At 39.0% G+C, this 23,349-nt stretch overlaps 1 protein-coding gene across 6 annotated transcripts in view; it reads right to left on the bottom strand.

Moving 5' to 3' along the window:
* LOC129646850 (nuclear body protein SP140-like protein) overlaps positions 1-23,349 on the bottom strand; it is an 84,649-nt gene that overhangs the window by 17,445 nt on the left and 43,855 nt on the right. For all 6 annotated transcript variants that reach the window (XM_055573695.1, XM_055573691.1, XM_055573693.1 and 3 more), the window contains 6 exons: positions 18,600-18,713; positions 17,561-17,614; positions 7,504-7,560; positions 5,673-5,759; positions 1,748-1,816; positions 32-136 (listed from right to left, as the gene is read on the bottom strand). In XM_055573695.1, coding sequence (XP_055429670.1) covers positions 32-136; positions 1,748-1,816; positions 5,673-5,759; positions 7,504-7,560; positions 17,561-17,614; positions 18,600-18,713 — 486 coding nt within the window. The remainder of the gene's footprint in view (positions 1-31; positions 137-1,747; positions 1,817-5,672; positions 5,760-7,503; positions 7,561-17,560; positions 17,615-18,599; positions 18,714-23,349) is intronic.

Here is a 23,349-nt window from a genome sequence, read left to right as displayed (position 1 = left end):
TAGGCATTGCATAGTAGACCTTAAAACTCACCATGTTTCAATTTCTTCTTGTGTAACTTTCCCTTCACCTTACCACAGGTCACAGGAATTATCTGAGAGCGAAAATCCACATGTTCATATGTGTACATTCTTTTCCCTGAAAGAGAAGATTCCTTCATGGTCTCATTTTCAGTCGCACCCGTACCACTTCTCCCATGGTGAGTTTGTTCCTATAAAGGTATGCAGGGATGTAGAAAGCTTTATACCACAAATCTCCAGAGTCAAGGGCTTCCCTGGTAGCTCAGTTGGTAAAGAATCCACCTGCAATGCAGGAGACATGGGTTTGATCCCTGGGTCAGAAAGAGCCCCTGGAGAAGAAAACGGCTACTCACTCCAGTATTCTTGCCTGGGAAATCCCATGGACAGGGAAGCCTGGCGGGCCACAGTCCACGGGGTCTCAAGAGTCAGACACAACTTAGTGACTAAACCGCTACCACTAGAGTTAAAGCCTTTCTTCCAAGTGACATTCTCGATACATGACTACAGAATATCCACCTCTAACTCATCCCTCAAGTTTCACACAAAACTGAATGTGTTAGTAAAAAAAATCAGGCTTCAATAAAACTCTTAGCTCCCAATCCAGTCAGCCTCACTGATTCTCATACAACAATGAAGCATATAGCTGCCTCATGTTCTGAAGGGAGCCATGGGACGTCCCTGGCCGTTTAACTGTTAAGACTCTACGCATGGGACACAGGTCCCATTCCCAGTCCTGGAACCAAGATCCCGCATGCCTCAAGGCCAAAAGGAAAAAAAAAGTTCTTTCTTTCGTCATTGAAGGGAATCCTCCAACTATTTCACCACAGTTCAGTAGCTGGAGCAAAATGAGAGACTACTTGCATCTCTCTATGTCAGGTCTGGCTGAGTGAGCAGAGAGGGCAATGATGGGGGAACCTAATGGAGGTGACGTCTGCCTTCTCTTTGTGTTCTCTGCTTTGTTTCACGCTTCTTTCTCATATCAGCACTCTCCTTAGCTAAAAGAGGAGTTCAGGAAGCTCTAGAATAATCTGCAAGTTACATGGGGAGAGGGCTGCTGGAGACTGAGTCCACAGAAGTGGGGGTGAAAGGTCTTTGAATAAACTAGCTCAAGGAGGCTGTGTAACTGATCCTGACCCTGCAAGTCAATGTTTTAGACCCATGGTGGGAGGAGGGGGAGCTGTCCATGGTCCAGTTTTGAGATAGTAGACTAGGAGACCTGGGATGGGCTGTGAAGGATGGCTGGCCTAATTCACCCTCTTACTTTACAGATGAAGAAACTGAAGGGAAAGCAGTCAAGTGACAGGCCCAAGCCCACACAATCAGAAGAGGATGACAGACTTCTGACCACCACTCCAGGCTATCCATGGTGTGCAACCTCTGACTTTCTGTGTAGCAAGAGAAGGGCCGGTTAAATAATGTGTGGGTTGTGTATGTGCCCTTCATGTGCAAACAGACTATTTCCGGCTTAAAAGTGATCAGTTCAGCGGGGAGAACATCACTGTGATAGCCCTTGGACCCATGGGGTCTGGTTTAGATCTGTCACCAAGTTTCTTGTTTGTGAAATTATCTTCTTTTTCATCCAGGCACATTTTGAACCAAATCGTAAACTTTTCCTGTTAGTAAAGCTGCATAAAGCAATTAGGGAAATGGATTTATCAATAAAAACACAGTGCAAAACAGGAAATTAGCTGCCTAATTATTGAGACAATATTTCCTTTTTCTTCCTTACCTCTTGACTTAGCTCTTCTCTGTGGGATTCTGTCATTATGAGTAAAGTGGGGTCTGCCTCTCCTTTTCCCTGAGGAAATAGAAAAACAGAATCATACAGAATCAACACGCAGCTGCATTGCATCTATTAGTGCTTTTCAGAATTTCCACTGAAATGTAATTTCCCAGAAGCCTATCTAATGCACAAAGAAAAATATATCCTTCCTAGTCTTTAAGCTACCAAGAATTAGATGGCAAGTTTTACACTTATATTTTACTTTTCATTGTCACACATTAGTAAAACAAACAAGAAATTGATATCAGCATTTTACTTATATCCCAAGCAACCATGTGTTAATTGTTTAATGCACAATTAAGGGAAATGAGTTCTAGGAAACCCTATGGCAGGCTTTGCAGGTGAGACACATGTTACACACATCACCTGGAATGAAGCTGTTTGTACATTTAGTGTACAAATAGTGTTAGTAATGTAACCAAGAGTTTTGTCCACCTGAGCTTAGACAAAGATATTGGAATCTAAGAAACTAAGAAAAAAGAAGAATGCTAACCAAGAGTCCTCCAAAACCTTGATTTCACATAGTAACTAAGAATGGACTCAGTAAATATTGCATCAGAGAATGTCCTGCCATTTATAAGTTAATTGGCTGTGGATATGTATCTCAAAGTTTGCTATCATTCACATGTACTTTATTTTCTAAGGTAGGAAGATAAATTCATTTCCTTCTTTCTGAGTTCAGTGCCCACCATCCAATGACCACCATCTGGTGGGAAGGGTAATTCAGACTCCAAGAAGAAATATTTTCCAGGCTACTCCTTCCTAAGTGCTATAAACTCTAAGCAGATTATGAGCATATATCAGACCAGCAAAGTAAAAAGACTCTTTCCTTCAATCAAACCCAAAGTGGATCCAATGGTTGGCAGAATAATTTTACTTCCTGGTCTTAAGACTAAGCAGTTACTGAGAAGATTTTCAATTCCTCAAGATCAAAATGGCCCTATGGGACAAATCTTGATGATTAGACTTTATCAGAAGGTCTACAACTTACAACAACCTTGCAAGTGGTCATCCTGTTATTATTTAACAGGATAATATGAGCTCAAGGAAGAGGCCTACAGAGACTTATAAACTTGTGTAAGAAAGTATTTGGTTGCCCGAAAAAGTTCGTCCAGGTTTTAAATGTACAGAAAACCTTGAATGAACTTTTTGGCCAATCCAATAGAATAAAACTAATAGCCATGGGCCAGGGAGAACCACTAAAAAGGTAGAAATGGGGTTCTTAAAGAGGTGGATTAATCTTTTGACTTCCTCTTACTTTCTCCCTCTGGAAGGTGGGTCCACCACACAGCAGAAGGCCATCCAGCCAGGTATGGCTCTCAAGGCTCTCCTCACCTCCTTGCTCACCCAAGATGCCAAAGAAAGAAAGAAAGAAAGAAAGAAAGTGAAGTCGCTCAGTTGTGTCCAACTCTTTGTGACCTCATGGTCTGTAGCTTGCCAGTCTCCTTCATCTACAGGATTTTCCAGGCAAGAGTACTGGAGTGGGTTGCCATTTCCTCCTCCAGGGCATCTTCCTGATCCAGGGATCGAATCTGGGTCTCCCGCATTGCAGGTAGACTCTTTACTGTATGAGCCACCAGGGAAGCCCTTATGATGCCAAAGTGGTAGAATACTCTAGAAAACCAGGATATTTCTGGCCCTCTTTCTCATTCCTCCCTCCTCTTCTAAAGGTCCATGCTCACAGCCCAGTGAGAAGAGATCCAGATATCTCATCCTTGCCTCTTCTGTATTTCAGCTCAGCTTGGCACTAAAGCTCTAATCACAATCTTAGACAGTCCAGCAACTGTAGAGCTCTTTCTTTCTCTCTGTCTGTCGCTCACTGGTTATGCCTTTCCTGGATAATGGGTGTGTTATAGTTGTGTGTGTGTGTGTGTGTGTGTGTTTGTGTGTAAGTCGCTTCAGTCAAGTCCTATTCTTTGTGACCCTATGGACTGTAGCCCACCATGCTCCTCTGTCCATGGGATTCTCCAGGCAAGAATACTGGAGTGGGTTGCCAAGCTCTCCTCCAGGGGATCTTCCCCAGCTAGGGATCGAACCCAAGTCTTATGTCTCCTGCATTGGTAAGCGGATTTTTTACCACTTGCACCACCAGAGAAGCCATCAAATCTGTTAGCCTACTATCTGTAAGGAGAACAATAAAATACACTGCAGTCCATTCTAGTTTTTGGAGCTTCTTGTAAAAGGAAATTTTGAGCTTAAAACCCACTGCTTCATAATATAACACTACTGTATTTTACTTTCAAAACAGATTGGCTGATCAAGGCAGGATTTAACTATTTCTATGTCCCCAGGGTATAGTACCCATTTAATAACACTGAAGCTCTATAACAAACCCTAATATATATTATAGCAGTCAGGTTATAATCTAGGTCTATAGCCATACCACTCTGAACACATCTGATCTTACCTAATCTTGAAAGCTAAGCAGGGTCAGGCCTGGTTAGTACTTGGATGGGAGATTATAATCTAAGGTTATTATTATTTTTAATTGTTATGGTTAGTATTGGTTTCCTTGGTGGCTCAGTGGTAAAGAATCTGCTTGCAATGCATGAGATGTGGGTTCAATCCCTGGGCTGGGAAGATCCCTGGAGAAGGAAATGGCAGCCCACTCCAATGTTGCTGCCTTGGAAATCCCATGGACAGAGGAGCCTGGAAGGCTACGTCCATGTGGTCGCCAAAGAGTTGGACACAACTTAGAGACTAAATGGCAACCAACCAAATGGCTGGTATTAACCTCTAGAAGTAAATGTGACGATTTTTAATCTAATACTGTTTTCTCCAAATCTTAGTAGTACTAAGACCCAAAAGTTGAGACCAAATCACTAAGTGCCAAAAAGTATGACCAAGCGCCCCAGTCTGTTCAGGACTAAGGAGTACCCAAGATGTGGGACTTAAAGTGGCAGAACTTGGAAGGTCCTCAGCAAACCGGGTTGAGTTGGTCGCCCTACTTCCAAGCAGGAGGATCCCCACATCTGAAGGCAATGGACTGAACCAGGTAGGTGACATCCAAAGTTTCAATGGAACAGGTTTTGGAGGTACTAAATCTGCCTTCATATACAGACTATATTTCTTTCCCAAAACTTCAAGCTCATGGCCTGACCTCACCTCTTCCCTCACCACCAATTGATGAAAGCATCTCATGGAGAAAAGAGCTAGTGATTGTGGGCTTTTCTCCACAGTGTCAACTCACAGCTGTGCCTGCTGGGTAAGATGCTACCACATCTGATCTCTCCTCTCTCATCCACTTTCCCAATCCTGAATGACTCAGACTAGCAGTTCCTGAGCGGGGATAGAGCCAAGAGAGAGTGAGAAAAGGCTGCAATTATGCCGCCTCTTCACCATAGGTATTTCAGACCAAGCTTACTCAGGAGGAAAGAGTGGAGGTGCTTTGAGTTGGAGAAAAAACTAGTCTTAATACAAGGCTAGAAAGGACCCTCAGTAACTGGAAAAGACTTTTATTCCTGCTAAAAGGGAACACAAAAGCTCTATGACCTGCTCCCAAATATGAAAAACTTAACTAATAGATTGATTTGAAAGGGCAATGAAAGAATGAACTTGCTTTCTACTTACAATTTATAAAGTCTAACCATTTTAATAAACCAAAGATGTGAGATAAAGGAATTTTTGTGAAAACAGAGAAAACTAAAAGGAAAAAAAATTTAGATCCTGGGCAGATAAGAGCTATGATATAAATGCAAACAATTTATAAAGCTGGCTTCAAATGGGCTTGCTTTCTAGATTTCATGGTGGTCAAATTGACTGGTAAGCTTGAGTAGAAAAAAAAATGTGTGGGGGAGGATCTGTGTTCCTCAAAAGCATAGCAAAATTTCTATTGATCCTTCAGGGCAAAATAGAAGTGTCACGGTCTTACTCCTGATCTTGGCAGGTTTCTGCAGACTCATTTTCACCTTCTTTCCATGTGGGGCCGGTTGGCCAGCAGCTTTGCTGTTGTCTAGGGCTAGGCAGGGGAAAATCCAGAGTTATACAAAAAACAGCTGACATGTGAGATGAAAAGCAAGTGAGAAATGTTACGAGAGGGAGTATAAGACAGTGGGAAAAATGCCAATTAGGAGCCAGAAACCCATGAAAATCCATTTAACTCTCTCTGTCTCTTCCTCCATAACATAGATCTGCTACTCTTATTCCATCTCATCACAGAGTTGTTGTGAAGGTCAAGTGTTAAAAGTTTTTCAAAAGTGTTCTATAAGTTGTATATTACAAGCTACCATACCTTATGGCTGTCTAATTGTAAAAATACATTAAAACGTATCAATCTACCATTGACCGTGTGTTGAAAACAAAAAGTTCAATTCAGAAGTATCCAAAAAGAAAAGCAACGGGTACTGGTTTTAATTCTGAACCCTCCTGAACTGCGCACTCAGACAAGAAAGAAAGTTATGGCAAGGGATCTCAAGCAGGTGTCCAGAGCATTTTTTATTTATGAGGGATGACTTTTAAATTGTGTACAAGATTTCACTACACTTAGGGGAAAATGTGGTTTAGAATTGATCTGTGGACACAAAGACCTAAGTGAAAATGTTAAAAGGATTAAATACAAATATTTAGTGTTTTGAAAATAAATCATTCTTAAAATGGATGCAACCACTTTTTTTCTTTTTGAACAATATTATACACATTCACTAATAGGGCAGCCATGGAAATTGGCAAGAACATAAGATATATAGATTGGTGACAAATAATAAATTTTCACTGGACTCTACATAGACCTACTGACTCAAATATTGGAAATCAGGGACTTCCCTGGCAGTCCAGTAGTTAAGACTTCAAGCTTATAATGCAGTGGGTGTGGGTTTGATCCCTGGTCAGGGGAGCAAGATCCCATATGACACAGGGTGTGGCCAAAAAAAGCCTTGGAAATCACGTGGAAAATGAAGTCTAGTCCTCATTGTCTAGAGAAAGAGTGCTCCTTAAACTGCTACTAAAATAAATAAGATTTCATGGGTCTGATGAGAAGTAATACATATACATTACTGAAAACTCAGAAAATAAAAATGGCTTGAAATATCACCATCTGGAGAAAGCCACAGTTACCTTGTTCAAAGATATCCTGTTAGACCTTTCTTTTTGCATATTTTGCTGTTTAAATAACACTTCCATTACAATAGTTGACCATGTTTAATATTTTGAATTTATACATATAACTTTAAAAAACATAAAACTATAAACATCACCTATATTGCAATGACTACTGCATATGTTCTTCTGGATGTACTGACATTAATTTTTCCATGTATCTATATCTGTCTCTCCCTCTATATATAGATTGATAAATATGTATAAATAAGGATTTATAGAGGTATAAAAACACATAATGCTTATACATATATTTAACACACACACACTTGCACACACATACACATATAGTCTGCTTTGTTCATTTAGGCTTCTTTGGAACATCTCTCCAAATTAATAATAATTTCTTGGCCTAGGAAAGAAGCCATATATTAAGGACAGCAGTGTCTGTACTATTTAGCTCTGCACTACTGCACACGTGAAATATAAACTGTTTTGTTGAAGCCAACATATATGGCAGTCTCTTTGTTACAGTGTCCTGGCCTGTATCCTAACTGACACATTAGCTAGAAAACTATTACTGTCCTCAAGAGACTGAAGGCTGCAAGAATACGGGAAGCAGTGCCTTATGAACTAAACAGGTATGACTACTTCACTTCACTGCTTACCTTTTCGATGTACATTTCTCCGTGGTCTTCTTGTCCAGCAATGTCCTCTCTTTTTTTCTTAAAAAAATTATAAAGTTAATTACTTAGAGCTGTAAATATAATTTTCAAAAACTTATATATCAATAATTTTCAAGTATTTTTTGAGACATTAGTTCACAAGACTGGGGCAAACTTCTTAAGTACCAGCGTAGCAGTGTGAGGTTGATTCTGAGCTGTATTTCTCTCTGGAAGACTATAGGAGATGACCCTCTTTTGAAAATTTTTTTAAAAATTAGAAAATAAACTTCCACTGGTGCCTTAGACTGAATGATTATTGCTGTGGTTATATATCAATTTATTCCCTTTTCAATGTAAATTTTCATGTAAATTCAAATGTGCACATGGATAATATACTGTGCCCAATTCAGGAGGCATTCTCAACTTTGATGTGGAGAGTTGCCATGAAATAATCTCTGTACTCTTGCAGTTGTAACAAAACCCTCTCACTTATATTTAATATAATGCTTGAGCGACTATAATGCCCAGATGCCTGATCTGCCTGGTGGTCCAGTGCAGGGGACTCCCAATGCAGGGGACCTGGGTTTGATCCTTGGTCAGGGAACTAGATGCCACAACTAAAGACCCTACACGCTGCAATGAAGATCAGAGATCCCGAGAGCCACAACTAAGACCTAATGCAGCCAAATAAATAAATATTTTTTAAAAATACAGCACCTGAAATTACCAGAGGAAATTAAGGAACCACACGGGGTTTTGTGTTGGGTTTTGCTTTCCCGTGAGAGATGTGAAAATGCGTGAACGTGAGACCATTGGTCTTGGGTAAGTAGTTCAGTCCTGACTTACAAGGCAGGAAGGACCAAAAAGCCTTGCTCTTCAAATGGAAATGGTATATTCAGGAATGCTGGAGTTCAATCCCACTCCTGGGCATATACCCAGAAAGATGAAAACTCTAATTCAAAAAGACACATGCACTCCAGTGTTCATAGCAGCACTATTTATAATAGCCAAGACATAAAAGCAACATAAGTGTGCATCAAGAGATGAATGGATTAAGAAGTGATATATATCCATATATAGTAGTATACATAGATATAATGGAATATTACTTATCCATAACAAAGAATGAAATAATGACACTTGGCAGCAACATGGATGGACTAGAGATTGTCATATTAAGTGTAGTAAGTCAGAGAAAGACAAATATCATATGCTATCACTTACATGTGGAATCTAAAAAAACGGATACAAATGAACTTATTTATAAGACAGAAATATACTCATAGACATAAAAAACAAACTTATGGTTACTTATGGGATTAACAGATACTATTATATACAAAATAGATAAACAGCAAGGATTTACTGTAGAGCACAGGGAACTATACTCAACATCTATAACGGAAAAGAATATTCTTATATTATCTGAAATATATGTAACTGAATCACTTTGCTGTACACCTGAAACTAACACAATACTGTAAATCAACTATAATCAATTAAAGGAAAGAATGCAGGGACTTTGCCAGAAGCACCTCGGCTTTGTACTCTACTTCACAGCCTAAAGGAAATCTCAGCCTCGCTGGGGTCTTCAGTTCCCCAAGACTCCCCGGAGGCTTGGTGCCCTGGCGTGTGGCTAAGCTGACAACCGAAGTGCACTGGGCTGCTGTCTCAGAGCCAGGCTGGCAGAATCAAAGTGGCTGTGGTCACTCCTCTGGCCAGAGGAAATCAGATGACTCGGTTCCTCCACGTTAGTACACACTTGGTCTGCCATGTGGAGAACTACACACTCTGGCAGAGTAGGAACACCAGTCTCCGGGCCAGTGATGGTGGAAATGAACTGTGGCGTGATTGACCTGCCCAGGCCCCTCAGGGAAATTCCCAGATGCCTGATCTCTACCAACAGAGGCTGACACCATGATTTTGATGCCAGCGTTATGGCAGCTGTCCTCAGAAAGGGCTCAGCTCCTTCCTGGATAATGATCAGGACAAAGGCACTGACGGATTAATGCGGTTAAACATGTCAGTTCTGAAAACTCAGGATTCTGTTCCAACACTCTAGAGTGCAATGCCTCATTCTTTCCCCAACCAGCCTGGAAGGCACAGCCTACACTGGTTGGATTAATCGGGATGGCTGATGGAGTGTTATCTCCTTGGGGAAATTTGCCAGAATCTGATGGGTAAGATGGGGCTTCCCCAGTGGCTCAGTGGTAAAGAATCTGTTTGCAATGCAGGAGTCACAGGAGTCGTAAGTTCGATCCCTGGGTTGGGCAGATCCCCTGGAGGAGGGCATGGCAACCCACTCTAGCACTTTTGCCTGGAGGATCCCATGGACAGAGGAGCCTGGTGGGCTACAGTCCATGGGGTTGCAAAGAGTCTGACACGACTGAAGCGACTTAGCATGCACATATGCATGATGAGTGAGGTGAATTTGTTGTGGGGGTGGGGATTCTCCGTGGTATTTCCACACACCTCAGTCTTTCCAAGGATATTTGAACAAACAGCTTTGCAAGCTAGAGATAATGTAGCCTTCCAGGTCAGAGGGCAGATTTATTTCCTGACCGATATAAAACAGAGAACGTCTCCCTCCTTAGAAGTATTCCAAGATAGTAAACTTTGCTTCAATTCCAGCTAATAAGATAATGTCTCCCTCTTGGATAAGTTCTGTGCAGTTTTGCTAGTAGCCCCTTTCTAAGGTTAGACAGCACCACTGATTCAATGGACATGAATCTGAGCAAACTCCAAGAGACAGTGGAGGACAGAGGAGCCTGGCATGCTACAGCCCATGGGGTCGCAAAGAGTCAGACACAGCTTAGCGACTGCACAACAACAAACCCTTCCAAGGCTGGGGGTATTCTTCAGCTTGGGCACAGCCTGTGTGTGCCATACTACTAACCCCTCAGTGGCTTTAGGGAGATGAAAAAAATTGATGCACCTATTCTGTATCTTAGCAATTTCATTTATAAGAATTTATACGAGCGTTATAAAGACATAGAGCCACTGAAAGATTTCTACAACAGTGTTCATTGCAGCTTTTTCACATTAGCCAAAAACTGGAAACACTAGTGATCTCCATCAGAAGGAGAGAGTATACACAAAATATGGTGTAGTCATACAATGTAACTTAGTCACAAACTGATACAAACTACTCATACATTCAACAATATGGATAAATCTCAAAAACACTCTGCTGAGTGGAATAGACTTCTACCAAAAGAGAATATGCTCCAAAATCACATATCATGTTGATGTATGGCCGCCGCTGCTAAGTCGCTTTAGTTGTGTCCGACTCTGTGCGACCCCATAGACGACAGCCCACCAGGCTCCCCCATCCCTGGGATTCTCCAGGCAAGAACACTGGAGTGGGTTGCCATTTCCTTCTCCAATGCATGAAAGTGAAAAGTGAAAGTGAAGTCGCTCAGTCGTGTCTGACTCTTAGAGACCCCATGGACTGCAGCCCACCAGGCTCCTCCGTCCATGGGATTTTCCAGGCAAGAGTACTGGAGTGGGGTGCCATTGCCTTCTCCGTGATGTATGGCAGAAAGCAGCAAAATATTATGAAGCAAATATCTTGCAACAAAAAATTTTCTTTAAAAAGAAGACAAAATAAGATGATGGGTCCTACTGCAAAATATTTCTTCCTTCATGCACGCTAATATCTGAAATGCTACCACTGAATTTTAGCCTTTGTGAAAAATATCACACCACCCCTAAAGTCTTTTGTGGGGGGCAGAAACAAAATATCCTGGAAACAATAAAACATTGTAACAAAAAAATAAAGTTTTAAAGCACGCCAAATTATCATCTTCAAAAAAAGAAGAATGGTTGTCGCTGATGAGTAAGGGGTAAGGATATCCCAGAAAGAGCTTAAGGGTTGTTTCCAGGGTGATGGCCATGTTCTGTATCCTGATAAGGATTTGGATAATATGGGAGAACTAACTCATCAATGGTACACTTAATATTTGTACATTTTATTATACACTTTATTTCAAAAGAAAAAAATTAAAGAACTACAAATAAATATGGAACTCTGGTTAATGATGTACATATTAAAGTATTTGGGGGAAAGAGTACTGACATCTGTATCTTTGAAATGTTTCAGATTTGAAGATGGCTTAGTGGATGTACAGGAAATGGATAAATTGAAAGAAATGTGATAAAGCAAAAACAGTACAATGTCAACTGTGAATCTATATTAAAGTATTCTGGTGTATACTATAAAATTCTCCCAAGTTTTCTCTAAATTTAAATTTTCCATGACTCAGTGTTGGAGAAAGAACTTTTAGAGAGAAAGCACAGATTATTTACCAAGAAATGACAATCACAATAAGAGAAATTTTCATTAGTCACAAAACAGATTCTAGAAGACAATGTAGTAAACACTTTATTGTACTGATGAAAAATAAATGTTAACCTAGAATTGTTAACTTCATGAAAAAAATTCTATTAAAATAAATACAAATTTGCACATACAACACTTGAAAAATTTACCACTTATAGGGCTTCCCCGAAAGCTCAGTTGGTGAAGAATTCCCCTGCAATGCAGGAGTCCCTGATTCAATTCCTGGGTTGGAAGATCCCCTGGAGAAGGGAAAGGCTACCCACTCCAGTATTCTGGCCTGGAGAATTCCATGGACTGCATAGTCCATGGGGTCACAAAGAGTCAGACACAACTGAGCAACTTTCACTTTCATAGACCATTCACTAAAAGAACTAAATGATTTATTTCAACTAGACAAAAAGCAAAATCAAAGAAAAGAAACAGTGGTGAGTACATAAAATGACTTTTAAGTGTTTAAGTAGATGTCAACTGCAAAAATCATAATAGTCTCCAAATTATAATTAAAAGAAAATTTAAAATAAAATGTTAAATAATAGCTAAATAGTAGAGATGGATGGTCAGTCTTCAGTGAATCCATGCTAAGATCCTTGTCATCTTTGGGGGATGGGGGATGGTCAAAAAGATTACAGAAATTTCATCTCTAATCTCTAAACCAGCAGAGAAAAAAGATGGAATATAGAATTCTATCTCAATCCATTTGAGTGTAGGAAAGAGACACAAAAACACAGAAAAATAAAAATGAACAGTGATATACAAGTCGACGTATATCAGGAACCAGAACAAATGTAAACAAAAAAATTTAACTATTAAACGGTTAGGATTTAAAAAAAGATCAGAGAAGATTAGAAGAAGCTAAGTGTTGTTAAAAGAGGCATAAAACAAAGCTGCAAAAATGGGCTTAACATAAAGGAAGTAAAAAGCACCAAAAAGCATAAAACATTAAAATTCACATTACATTATCAGCACCCAGAAAAAGAGATTTTAATATTAAAAGCACTAGTAGAGATAAAGAGAAACACTGTATAACAATAAATGGAAAAGATTCATTAAGTCATATAGTCATGAATACCCTCAAAATATTTAAAGTAAAGCAATAGACTAGTGAGAAGTCAAATACACAGAGTCATGTGGGAGCGTTTACCACACTTAAATACAAACCTGATGGAACAAATATAGCCTAATTTAGAAGATGCAAGAATTAAACAACAAAGTTCTATTTAATAAATACTATGTAAATGAGAAGAAACCAGACCCCAACAAATAGTTCAAATACAATTTTTAAGTGTCAGAGAACATTCACAAAGATTGACCATAAATTAGGATGCAAAGGAACCTTCAATATTCTAAAGAATTGATGAGGTCAGTCTGTTAAAACTTACCCAGTCATACCTTAACAGTGATAAATACTATTATATGAAATTATAGGTCAATAAAGCTGTCTAGGAAAGTAAAAATTGGCAAGATCTATTTACAAAAGCTAGAACTTTGTTGAAGAACATAAAAGATGACCTGAATAAGTGAAGAGCTCATGCTCCTTGTAAAAACCTCAACTCTACCCAAACTAATCTCCAAATTCAATATATTTTCAAAGTTCCAATGCAGTTGTGGAGGTGTGGGGAGGAAATCTTGACTGATTCTAAAATTCATGCATAATGAGTGAGCCAGATTAATCAGACTTCTGAAATCCCCTTTTCTGTTGCTCCTCACTATATTTTTTACCTTTTTCTTTGAAAAAAAAAAAAATATATATATATATATATCAAGTAGGAATAGAAAATTTTACTTTAAAATAGTATCATTAAACCAACTTGGTACCACATTAAAACTAAATAGACCAGCATCTCAGAGTAGAATCAGACACAGATCCATGAACACAAGAAAAGATGCAAAAGGGCATTCAAATCATGAAGGAAATAGTGTTGGCATCCACTGGCACATGAAAAGATGTTCAACATCACTGATCTTCAGAGAAATGCAAATCAAAACCATCTCGCACCTGTCAAAATGGCTCTCATCAGAAAGAACACAAATAGCAAGGTGAGCAAAAGCATGGAGAAAAGGGAAACTTCACTCACTATTATAGGAATGTAAGTTGGTGCAGCCACTGTGGAAAAAACAGTGTTGGGGTTTTTCAGAAAACTAAGCATAGAATTACCATATGACACAGCAGTCCCACTCCTGAATGTATAACCAAAAAACACAAAAACACTAATTTGAAAAGATACATGTACCCTAATATTCATAGCAGCATTTTTATAATCGCCAAGAAATGGAAGCAATGTAAGTGTCCTTCAAGAGACGAATGGGAAAAGAAGATGTGGTAGATAGATAGATAGATATAGATAGATACATATGGAATATTACTCAGCCATAAAAAAGAATGAAAATTTTTCCATTTGTGTCAACATGGATGGATTTGAAGGAAATTATGCTAAGTGAAATAAGTCAGATAGAGAAAGGCAAATACTGTATGATATAACTTCTATCTGGAACCTTAAAAATACAACAAACTAGCAAATGTAACAAAAATGAAGCAGACTCACAGATAAAGAGAATAAACTAATGCTTACCAGTGAGGAGCAAATTAGGGGCAGAGAATTAAGAGGTATGAACTACTAGGTATACAATAAGCTATAAGAATATATTGTACATCATGGGGAATATAGCAAATATTTTACAATAACCATAAATGGAGTATAACCTTCAAAATTATATACCTATAACATATAATATTGTACTTTAGCATATTTCAAATTTTAAAAAAGTTGGTGTTACTTCCTGTAATTACTATTTCACATCACACACAAAGAGGTGAGTCTTTTGTGAATAATAGATTTAAACATTTAAAAGTATTAAGTGCGTCAAATATTCTAGAAGCATATATAAGTATTTTTAAAATTTCAAGTTGGAAAACATCTTTGTATATTGTAAACAAAACCTAGATGCCATAAAGGAAAATCCTGATAGATCTTACTATATAAAATTTCAAATTTCTCTAGGACAAAATATGTTATAAACAAACCTAAGAGAATAACATCAAATGAAATAAAATACTAACAGTATACATAGGCAAAGTTTAATGTATATATAAATATTCCTATGTTTGTTCAGTATGGTTTAAAAAAGATAGCAATACTGGTAAGGCATACACATTATCCATTTTTAGAAGAAGGAAAATAAATAACCAATAACAAATGAAAAATGCTCAACCACAATAAAAATGAGAGCAATGCAAATTAAAGCAGAATAAAAGAAAACTTTTTACAGTTAAGTTGGCAAAATGTTAAATGTTTATAATCTCTTTTGCATGACATACTGATTTTAAAGTAAGGGAAATGCAACAGTATAAATAGATTTATGATATAATGTGTTAGTGTATGATATAAATATCTCAAAACATGCACAGAAAAATCTGGAAAAATACATATCAATCAAAATTTATACGGATCATATATTTTAAAATTTTGAAAACAACAAGGTTTGAAAAACTATAAATTGCTATTTTAAAAAATATAAATTAATGATATAAAGGTGAAACTCAGGATTTTTGTTTGTTTGTTTCTGTTTTGTCTTATGAAAAGTATTAGTTCTCTATTGTTACTATTATAAATTACCATACACTTCTTGGCTTAAAGCAGCACAAATGTTTTATCTTGCAGTTTGGAAGATCAGGAATCTGACACAAGTCTCACTGAGCTAAAATCAAGGCATCTAGAGACTTTGTTTCTTTCTGGAAGCTGTAGAGGATATTTGATTTCTTTACCTTTGCAAGCTTCTGAAGGCTGCCCACATTTCTTAGTTCATTGCTCCCTGCCTTATTCTCCAAAGCCATTCACACTGTATCTCCTTTGATCATTATTCTATAGTCACATATCCCTCTCTCCATAGCAGGAAAAGTTTTCTGATTTTAAGGACCCATGTGACTTGATTAGGGCCACCCAGATAATCTAGAAAAATCTCCCCATCTCAAAATCTTTAATTTAATCACACCACCAGTGTCTCTTCTGCCAGGTAAAGTAACAGATTACAGGCTCTAAGGACTAGAACAAGGACATCTCTGTTTCTGTTGGTATAAATGTCTTAAGAATCTTCTATATCTCCCATATATGTCATGAGAATCTCATCCATTAGACGAGCGTCTCCTCCACAAATCTTTCTTGTAGACTCACATATCCATTTTTCACTTCTGCTGCGATGGCTGAGGGTATCTATGGGTCACAAACTTAATCTCTTTGAAGAACAATTTGTGTGACTGAATACTTTGATGTTTCACTACTTCTGGGACATTCGCAAAAAGTTAAATAGTGACACTCCTGGTTGTCACTGCAGAGCATGTTTTCCTGACAGTGACTCTCCTAACTTTAGCATTTTTGCAATCTGAATAGGCTAAAAAACATTTAAATCATCAAGTCCTGATTCCTTTTGTTTAGCAGCTCTTCCCTTGACTTACCTCTTTTCTTTCCCAGTTTACTCTAAGCAGCAACATGAAACCAGCTGCACCTTTATCATAGTAATTAGGAATCTTCTTAGCTATATAAGCCAAAAAATTCTGCTTCCCACATAACTGCAGGATTTAATTTTGCTGAGCTTTCTGCCACTAAATAGTAAGGATTCGCTTTCCTTTTATTTTCAAAAACACGTTCCTTATTTCCTTCATGACACCTTTAGCCTCCATATTGCTGCTGCTGCTGCTGCTGCTAAGTCGCTTCAGTCGTGTCCAACTCTGTGCGACCCCATACACGGCAGCCCACCAGGCTCCCCCGTCCCTGGGATTCTCCAGGCAAGAACACTGGAGTGGGTTGCCATTTCCTTCTCCAACGCATGAAAGTGAAAAGTGAAAGTGAAGTCGCTCAGTCGTGCCCGACTCTTAGCGACCCAACAGCCTTTTCATAATGATTTACATATTCTCGAAAATGACATAGATTTTTCCTACCATGCTCTTCACTTCCAAGCCCTCACAAGCAGTCTTCAGCACCACATTTCTACTAACTGTTCAAAGTAATCTAGACATTTTTTATTGTTCTACTTAAAATTCTTATTACCCAAATTCCCTCTGCCCGTTGCCCAAATTCAAAGCCACTTCCACATTTTTAGGAATGAATTTTGGCTGCATCCCACTTCCAATAACCAAAATCCATATTACTCTTTTATTGGTACCATAGCAAATGACCACAAATTTAGTGGCTTAAAACAGTTCATTATCTTATAGTTATGTTGGTTAGAAGTCTGACAAGGGTCACTCTGGGCTAAAATCAAGGTTTCAGTAGGGCTTCATTCCTGTCTGGAGGCTGTAGAGGGAAATCTCTTTCCTTTCCTTTCTCACTTTCTGTTAACAGAAGCCATCAACATTCCTTATTCTTTCCTTCCATCTGCAAAGCTAGCAATATTGCATCTCTCTGTGACTATCTTCCATAATCACTTCTTCCTCTCTTCACAGTCAGGAACAGTTCTTCATATTTTAAGGCCCACTTGATGATACTGAGTGCACCCAGAAAATGCAGGATAATCTCCAGTGTCAAGGTCCTGATCTTAATCATATGTATAAAATCCCTTTTGCCATGTAAGATAACAGATTACAGGTTCCAGAGATTAGGATATAGACACCTTTATGGGGTTTTCATATTATTAACACATTATTATAAATAATAATAATAATGAAACTGGCATTAAAAACTCCTTTTTAGTATCAAAAGCAAATAAAATTGCATGCAGTCTTACTTCTTCTCTTCTTGGGTTTTCTCACAGTAGAGTTGTTCCCAAGATCTACCATATCTAGAAAAAAACACAAGGTGTGGAAACAAAAATAAATAAATAAAAGTTACAAATCTTAAGATGATTCATATTGCAGAAGGCTTGAATTTATAAAGACGTTTGGGTTATTATCTCTCTTTCTCGTAAAGGAATCAAACCTACTGAATCGAGACATGGGAGCCCTGGACCCTGGGTCTTCCATTATTTCTTAATGGGACTTTGAAAAACATTCTTCAATATCTATAAATTTCAGTTTACTCAGGGATACTTGTCTAGTCCTTAAGAATTTTGTTAGGATGAAATAAGACCTTATATGCAAAAGTGAATGGTATCACTATATAAACAAGGGACATGCTAGAGAACATTTATCAAACCTATGTGCTGGATTAAGAATAGTTGATCTGAAGTCTTTCCTTCTGACAATTAAGTGGCAGGAGTAGCTCTCTTTTGAGACCTTTTTAAGATTGTGACAAAATGATAGTATTACCTACTAATGGACATACACTTGACTTTCTTGGGTGACAGGGATAGAAATCACTGTAAATCACAAAGCTTTGTTAGTAATACACTGATGTAATAAACAATAAACTGCCACTTTAAAGAGTGTATTTCTCTTTGCACCACCATGGACTGTAGCCTGCCAGGCAAGAATACTAGAGTGGGTTGGCATTCCCGTCTCTGGGGAATCTTCCCAACATAGGGATCAAATCCATGTTGCCTGCATTGCTGGCAGATGCTTTACCATCTGAGCCACCAGGGAAGCCCAATTAATATATCAACCATGTATAATCAACACGGGCCATCCCTTAAACACAATTTTATAATGATCTCTTGCTTCCCTGCTAGTCCCAAAAGGATCAGGTCAAGCAAATGCAGAGATCAGGATACTGGGATAGACTGGAAGCCACCCATATGCCTTATTCCTTCCTTCCATCTGCCACCACCCTACCTGGGTCTGTGTTGCCAGTGGAGTCACCCCCATCTCACCACCCTCAGGTAGCCTTACCTATCGTGTCATCAGCTTGCATACTTTCAGTTCTTCCTTCTGGATCTCTGGGCACATCTTTCGAGAAGCACATCACACAGGAGCACTGATTTCCAAACGTTGGTCGCTTTGTACCTGGGTCAAAATCAAGGCTTATGAAGATTTTTTATTTCCCCAATGATCCTCTTTTCTGAACCCCCTTTTGTTGATCCCCCTTTTCTACTTCTTCCTCTGAAATCTTCCTTTGATTTTCCATACATCTAACTCTTTCTTTAAGTCTCCCTGTTTCCCTTTATCACTTTATCTTTACCAGAACTTTGTTTCTGTTTGTTTTTTTTTTAATTCATAATTACTTTGGCTATCATAGGATAGTGGGCTAGAACCTAGCTCTTCTGCATCTTCTTCTATATTCATCTGGAGAGCTTCTAGTCTGCCAGATACTGAAGGGGAACAAGAACATTACAGATCCTCAGACAGTGATTAGCATACGGTTCCTGGTGCTTTCCTGCTGCACACTGATATTCTGAGCTAAGATAAACTGCTTTCCGGAAAAAAGTACATCTGCTCCAATAATCACACCTGAGGTCCAATAGAACCATGTTTTTTCCCATCTTTTGTACCTCATTCTGCTTTCTCTTTAGCTAACAAAGGTTTGTCTGGTTAAGACTGTGGTTTTTCCTGTAGTCATGTATGGATGTGAGAGTTGGACTATAAAGAAAGCTGAGCGCCAAAGAATTGATGCTTTTGAACTGTGGTGTTGGAGAAGACTCTTGAGAGTCCCTTGGACTGCAAGGAGATCCAACCAGTCAATCCTAAAGGAATTCAGTCCTAGGTTGAGAGGGTAACAGGCAGGAAGGCCAGGGGTCTCCAAACGGAGGAAATAGCCTGCAAGTGTCAGACATTTTTATCTCTCTTAATCAGCTGCTGCTGCTAAGTCGCTTCAGTCGTGTCCGACTCTGTGCGACGCCATGGATGGCAGCCCACCAGGCTCCCCTGTCCCTGGGATTCTCCAGGCAAGAACACTGGAGTGGGTTGCCATTTCCTTCTCCAATGCATAAAAGTGAAAAGTAAAAGTCAAGTAGCTCAGTCGTGTCCGACTCTTAGCAACCCCATGGACTGCAGCCTATCAGGCTCCTCCGTCCATGGGATTTTCCAGGCAAGAGTACTGGAGTGGGGTGCCATTGCCTTCTCCGTCTTAATCGGCAGAAGGAAACAAACGCGATATTTTTTTCTTCTCTATATAAATTTAAAAGGAGGTTTCTCTTAAAATACTGTGTTGCCATAAGAACACCTGGTTTCACCTGAAGTTAACTATTCTCAAACCTAGAGATAACCAATGCCTTTTTCTTATGGAAATGTTTGTCTTAAGCTATGCTAATGTACTATGCATTTACCCCAAACTCTGTCCTCAAGTCCGTTGGCCTCTTGGCTCAGAACAACATACTTGACAAACCAGTATGTTATACTCAGATATTGTTCCCCTAATCTATGTAAATTAAACTATTTGTATGGTAGTCTGCCCTTCTTCAAGATTCAAGTTAATCATTTTATGGTCCAGGATAAACCATTTGGTGCCAAGATTATCCCAAAATGCATCTTATGGGTGAGCAGCCTGGTGCCATTCTGAATTATAAGACATTCCTTTCTTTCATTAACAGACTGCTAGTGACTATATAACAGCCAGCTGAAGACTAGCAGGGGGGTACTCTTCCTGCCCCCTTCTGATGCCTATGTCAGAAGCTTTCTCTATCTCCTTTATACTTTAATAAAACTTTATTACACAAAAGCTCTGAGTGATCAAGCCTCGTCTCCGGCCCCGGATTGAATTCTTCTCCTCCAGGGGCCAAGAATCCCAGTGTCTTTGTGTGATTCAACAACAACCTTTCAGGGTATTCATTGGAAGGACTGATGCTAAAGCTGAAACTCCAATACTTTGGCCACCTGATGCAAAGGGCTGACTCATTTGAAAAGACCCTGATGCTGGGAAAGATTGAGGGCAGGAGGAGAAGGGGACGACAGAGGATGAGATGGTTGGACGGCTCGAGTTTGAGTAAACTCCAGAAGTTGGTGATGGACAGGGAGGCCTGGTATAAGTCCACGGGGTCGCAAAGAGTCGGACACGACTGAGCGACAGAACTGAACTGAATTGCTTTCTCTACTTTTCTTTTTCTACTTTAAGCTTTAAGAATAAGATATAAAGATCTTATTCTTCTGGGAAAAACTGTCTTGAAAATTGCAAACCATAATTACCAGAGCCAGTTTTAAATTTATCCCAACTGGCCAATGACTGTTTACATCACTAACCACATTTAAATCCAGCCAATTAAGGGTGGCCTTACACTTATGAAAATCAGCCAGTCAGCAACAGACACACTTCAGCAAGCCTGTGAGTGTGGCTAGATGCTAACCTAGTTATAAACACTCCTGTTTCTGAAAATCTGCTGTTCCTGAACTACATGCTTCCTAAAACTGTAAATAAAAACACAACATTGCAAATCTAATATACTGCAATAAAAATTAATTAAAAATAAATAAATAAAATTTAAATAAAAATAAATGAATAAAATAAATAAATAAAATTATTTTTTGAAAGACACTGAGTCCCATAAGCACAGTGCCTCCTCTTGCCTTGTGCCTTGCCAGCTTTAGCTTCAGATATTGCATGATGGCCTCTGCCTTCAAAAACAGAGCTCCCAGCAAGATCATCATGAAGACTTGTTTAGGGGTGTCTTTTGAGACCCTTGAACCAACAGGTACAAACCTACAGCTTTTTGTGCATGACTCAGATTGTCTTCCTGATCCACTTCCAAGTGAAGCTGTCCCAAGAACAACTTGAGCTCTGACTTGTTTCTTTGAGGTTTTACTGAATTTATTTTAGTATTTAAAGATATGTATGAAATTAGATACGAAATCATTGGATCTTTTGGTTTGGCAGCACAGTATTTAACAAATATTCTGTCAATGTGCTTATTCTTCCACTACTTCATTTACTCTCTTTTCTTTTGTCTATTTTTTAAAAAGTCTTATCTCATGTGTGTTTGTGTATTCCTGAGTTTCCCATGCTTTTTAATTATTAGAAGATAGTGATCCAAAGCAAATACATAGAGACACAGACTTGATAAATCCCCAACCCATGCCAGCCCCAAAGACTAATTAATGGGTGGGGCTCCATTAGACCATAGCCAGTTTGTGCAAATATATTTGGTCACATTTGTCTTCAGTCTCTCATCAAAACCTTCATGAAGATATTTGACATTGTATTAATTTGTGAAAGAAAACCACTTTGTTTAGTACATAACTATTATCATGTATTTGATCATATGTCTTCTTTCTCGTCTCTGTTTGGTTGATGAGTTCAATGCCTCATTTACGAGCAGGACACTATTCATACTTATGACTGGGTGTAGTGGCCTCTTTGTTTGTCATGGGTTTGTCTCTGCCAAAGTCACAAGCTCCCACTGGCAGAATTTCCACTTCCTCTTTGTACTCTCAGTATGAGTCTAAACTCTTGCACTTAAACAGAAAATTTTTACAAAAGATATCTTTGGGTTTCAGTGGGGAATTTTTGGTACGTCAAAAGTAAATGACAAATTTAATAATATTTCCCTCAAAGAAACTCCTAAAAATGTAATAGGTAGGGCTTTATCCTGCAAATGAAACTATATTAAATGTATTAAGGAGTACTAATTTGCACTGGAGAAGGGAATGGCAAACCACTTCAGTATTCTTGCCTTGAGAACCCCATGAACAGTATGAAAAGGCAAAAAGATAGGACACTGAAAGATGAACTCCCCAGGTCATTAGGTGCCCAATATGATACTGGAGATCAGTGGAGAAATAACTTAAGAAACAATGAAGGGATGGAGCCAAAGCAAAAACGACACCTGGTTGTGGATGTAACTGGTGATAGAAGCAAGGCTTGATGCTGTAAAGAGCAATATTGCATAGGAACCTGGAATGCTAGGTCCATGATTCAAGGCAAATTGGAAGTGGTCAAACAGGAGATGGCAAGAGTGAACATAGACATTCTTGGAATTAGTGAACTGAAATGGACTGGAATGGGTGAATTTAACTCAGATGATCATTATATCTACTACTGTGGGCAGGAATCCCTTAGAAGAAATGGAGTAGCCATCATGGTCAACAAAAGAGTTCAAAATACAGTACTTGGATGCAATCTCAAAAATGACAGAATGATTTCTGTTCATTTCCAAGGCAAACCATTCAATATCACAGTAATCCAACTCTATGCCCCGACCAGTAATGCTGAAGAAGCTGAAGTTGAATGGTTCTATGAAGACCTACAAGACCTTTTAGAACTAACACTCAAAAAAGATGTCCTTTTCATTATAGGAGACTGGAATGCAAAAGTAGGAAGTCAGGAAACACCTGGAGTAACAAGCAAGTTTGGCCTTGGAGTATAGAATGAAGCAGGGCAAAGGCTACTAGAGTTTTGCCAAGAGACCGCACTGGTCATAGCAAACACCCTGTTCCAACAACACTGGGGAAGACTCTACACATAGACATCACCAGATGGCCAACACACTCAGTTGTGTCCAGCTCTTTGTGACCCCATGGACTGCAGCACGCTAGGCCTCCCTGTCCATCACCAACTCCCAGAGCTTGCTCAAATTCATGTCCATCGAGTTGGTGATGCCATCCAACCATCTCATTCTCTGTCATCCCCTTCTCCTCCCGCCTTCAGTCTTTCCCAGCTTCAGAGTCTTTTCCATGGGGCAGTTCTTTGTATCAGGTTGCCAAAGTATTGGAG

The sequence above is a fragment of the Bubalus kerabau genome, chromosome 3, assembly GCF_029407905.1.
Source record: "Bubalus kerabau isolate K-KA32 ecotype Philippines breed swamp buffalo chromosome 3, PCC_UOA_SB_1v2, whole genome shotgun sequence".
Taxonomy (NCBI): Eukaryota; Metazoa; Chordata; class Mammalia; order Artiodactyla; family Bovidae; genus Bubalus; species Bubalus kerabau.
Note: the sequence above shows the minus strand (reverse complement) of the source record. Positions and strands in the feature narration are given on the sequence as shown.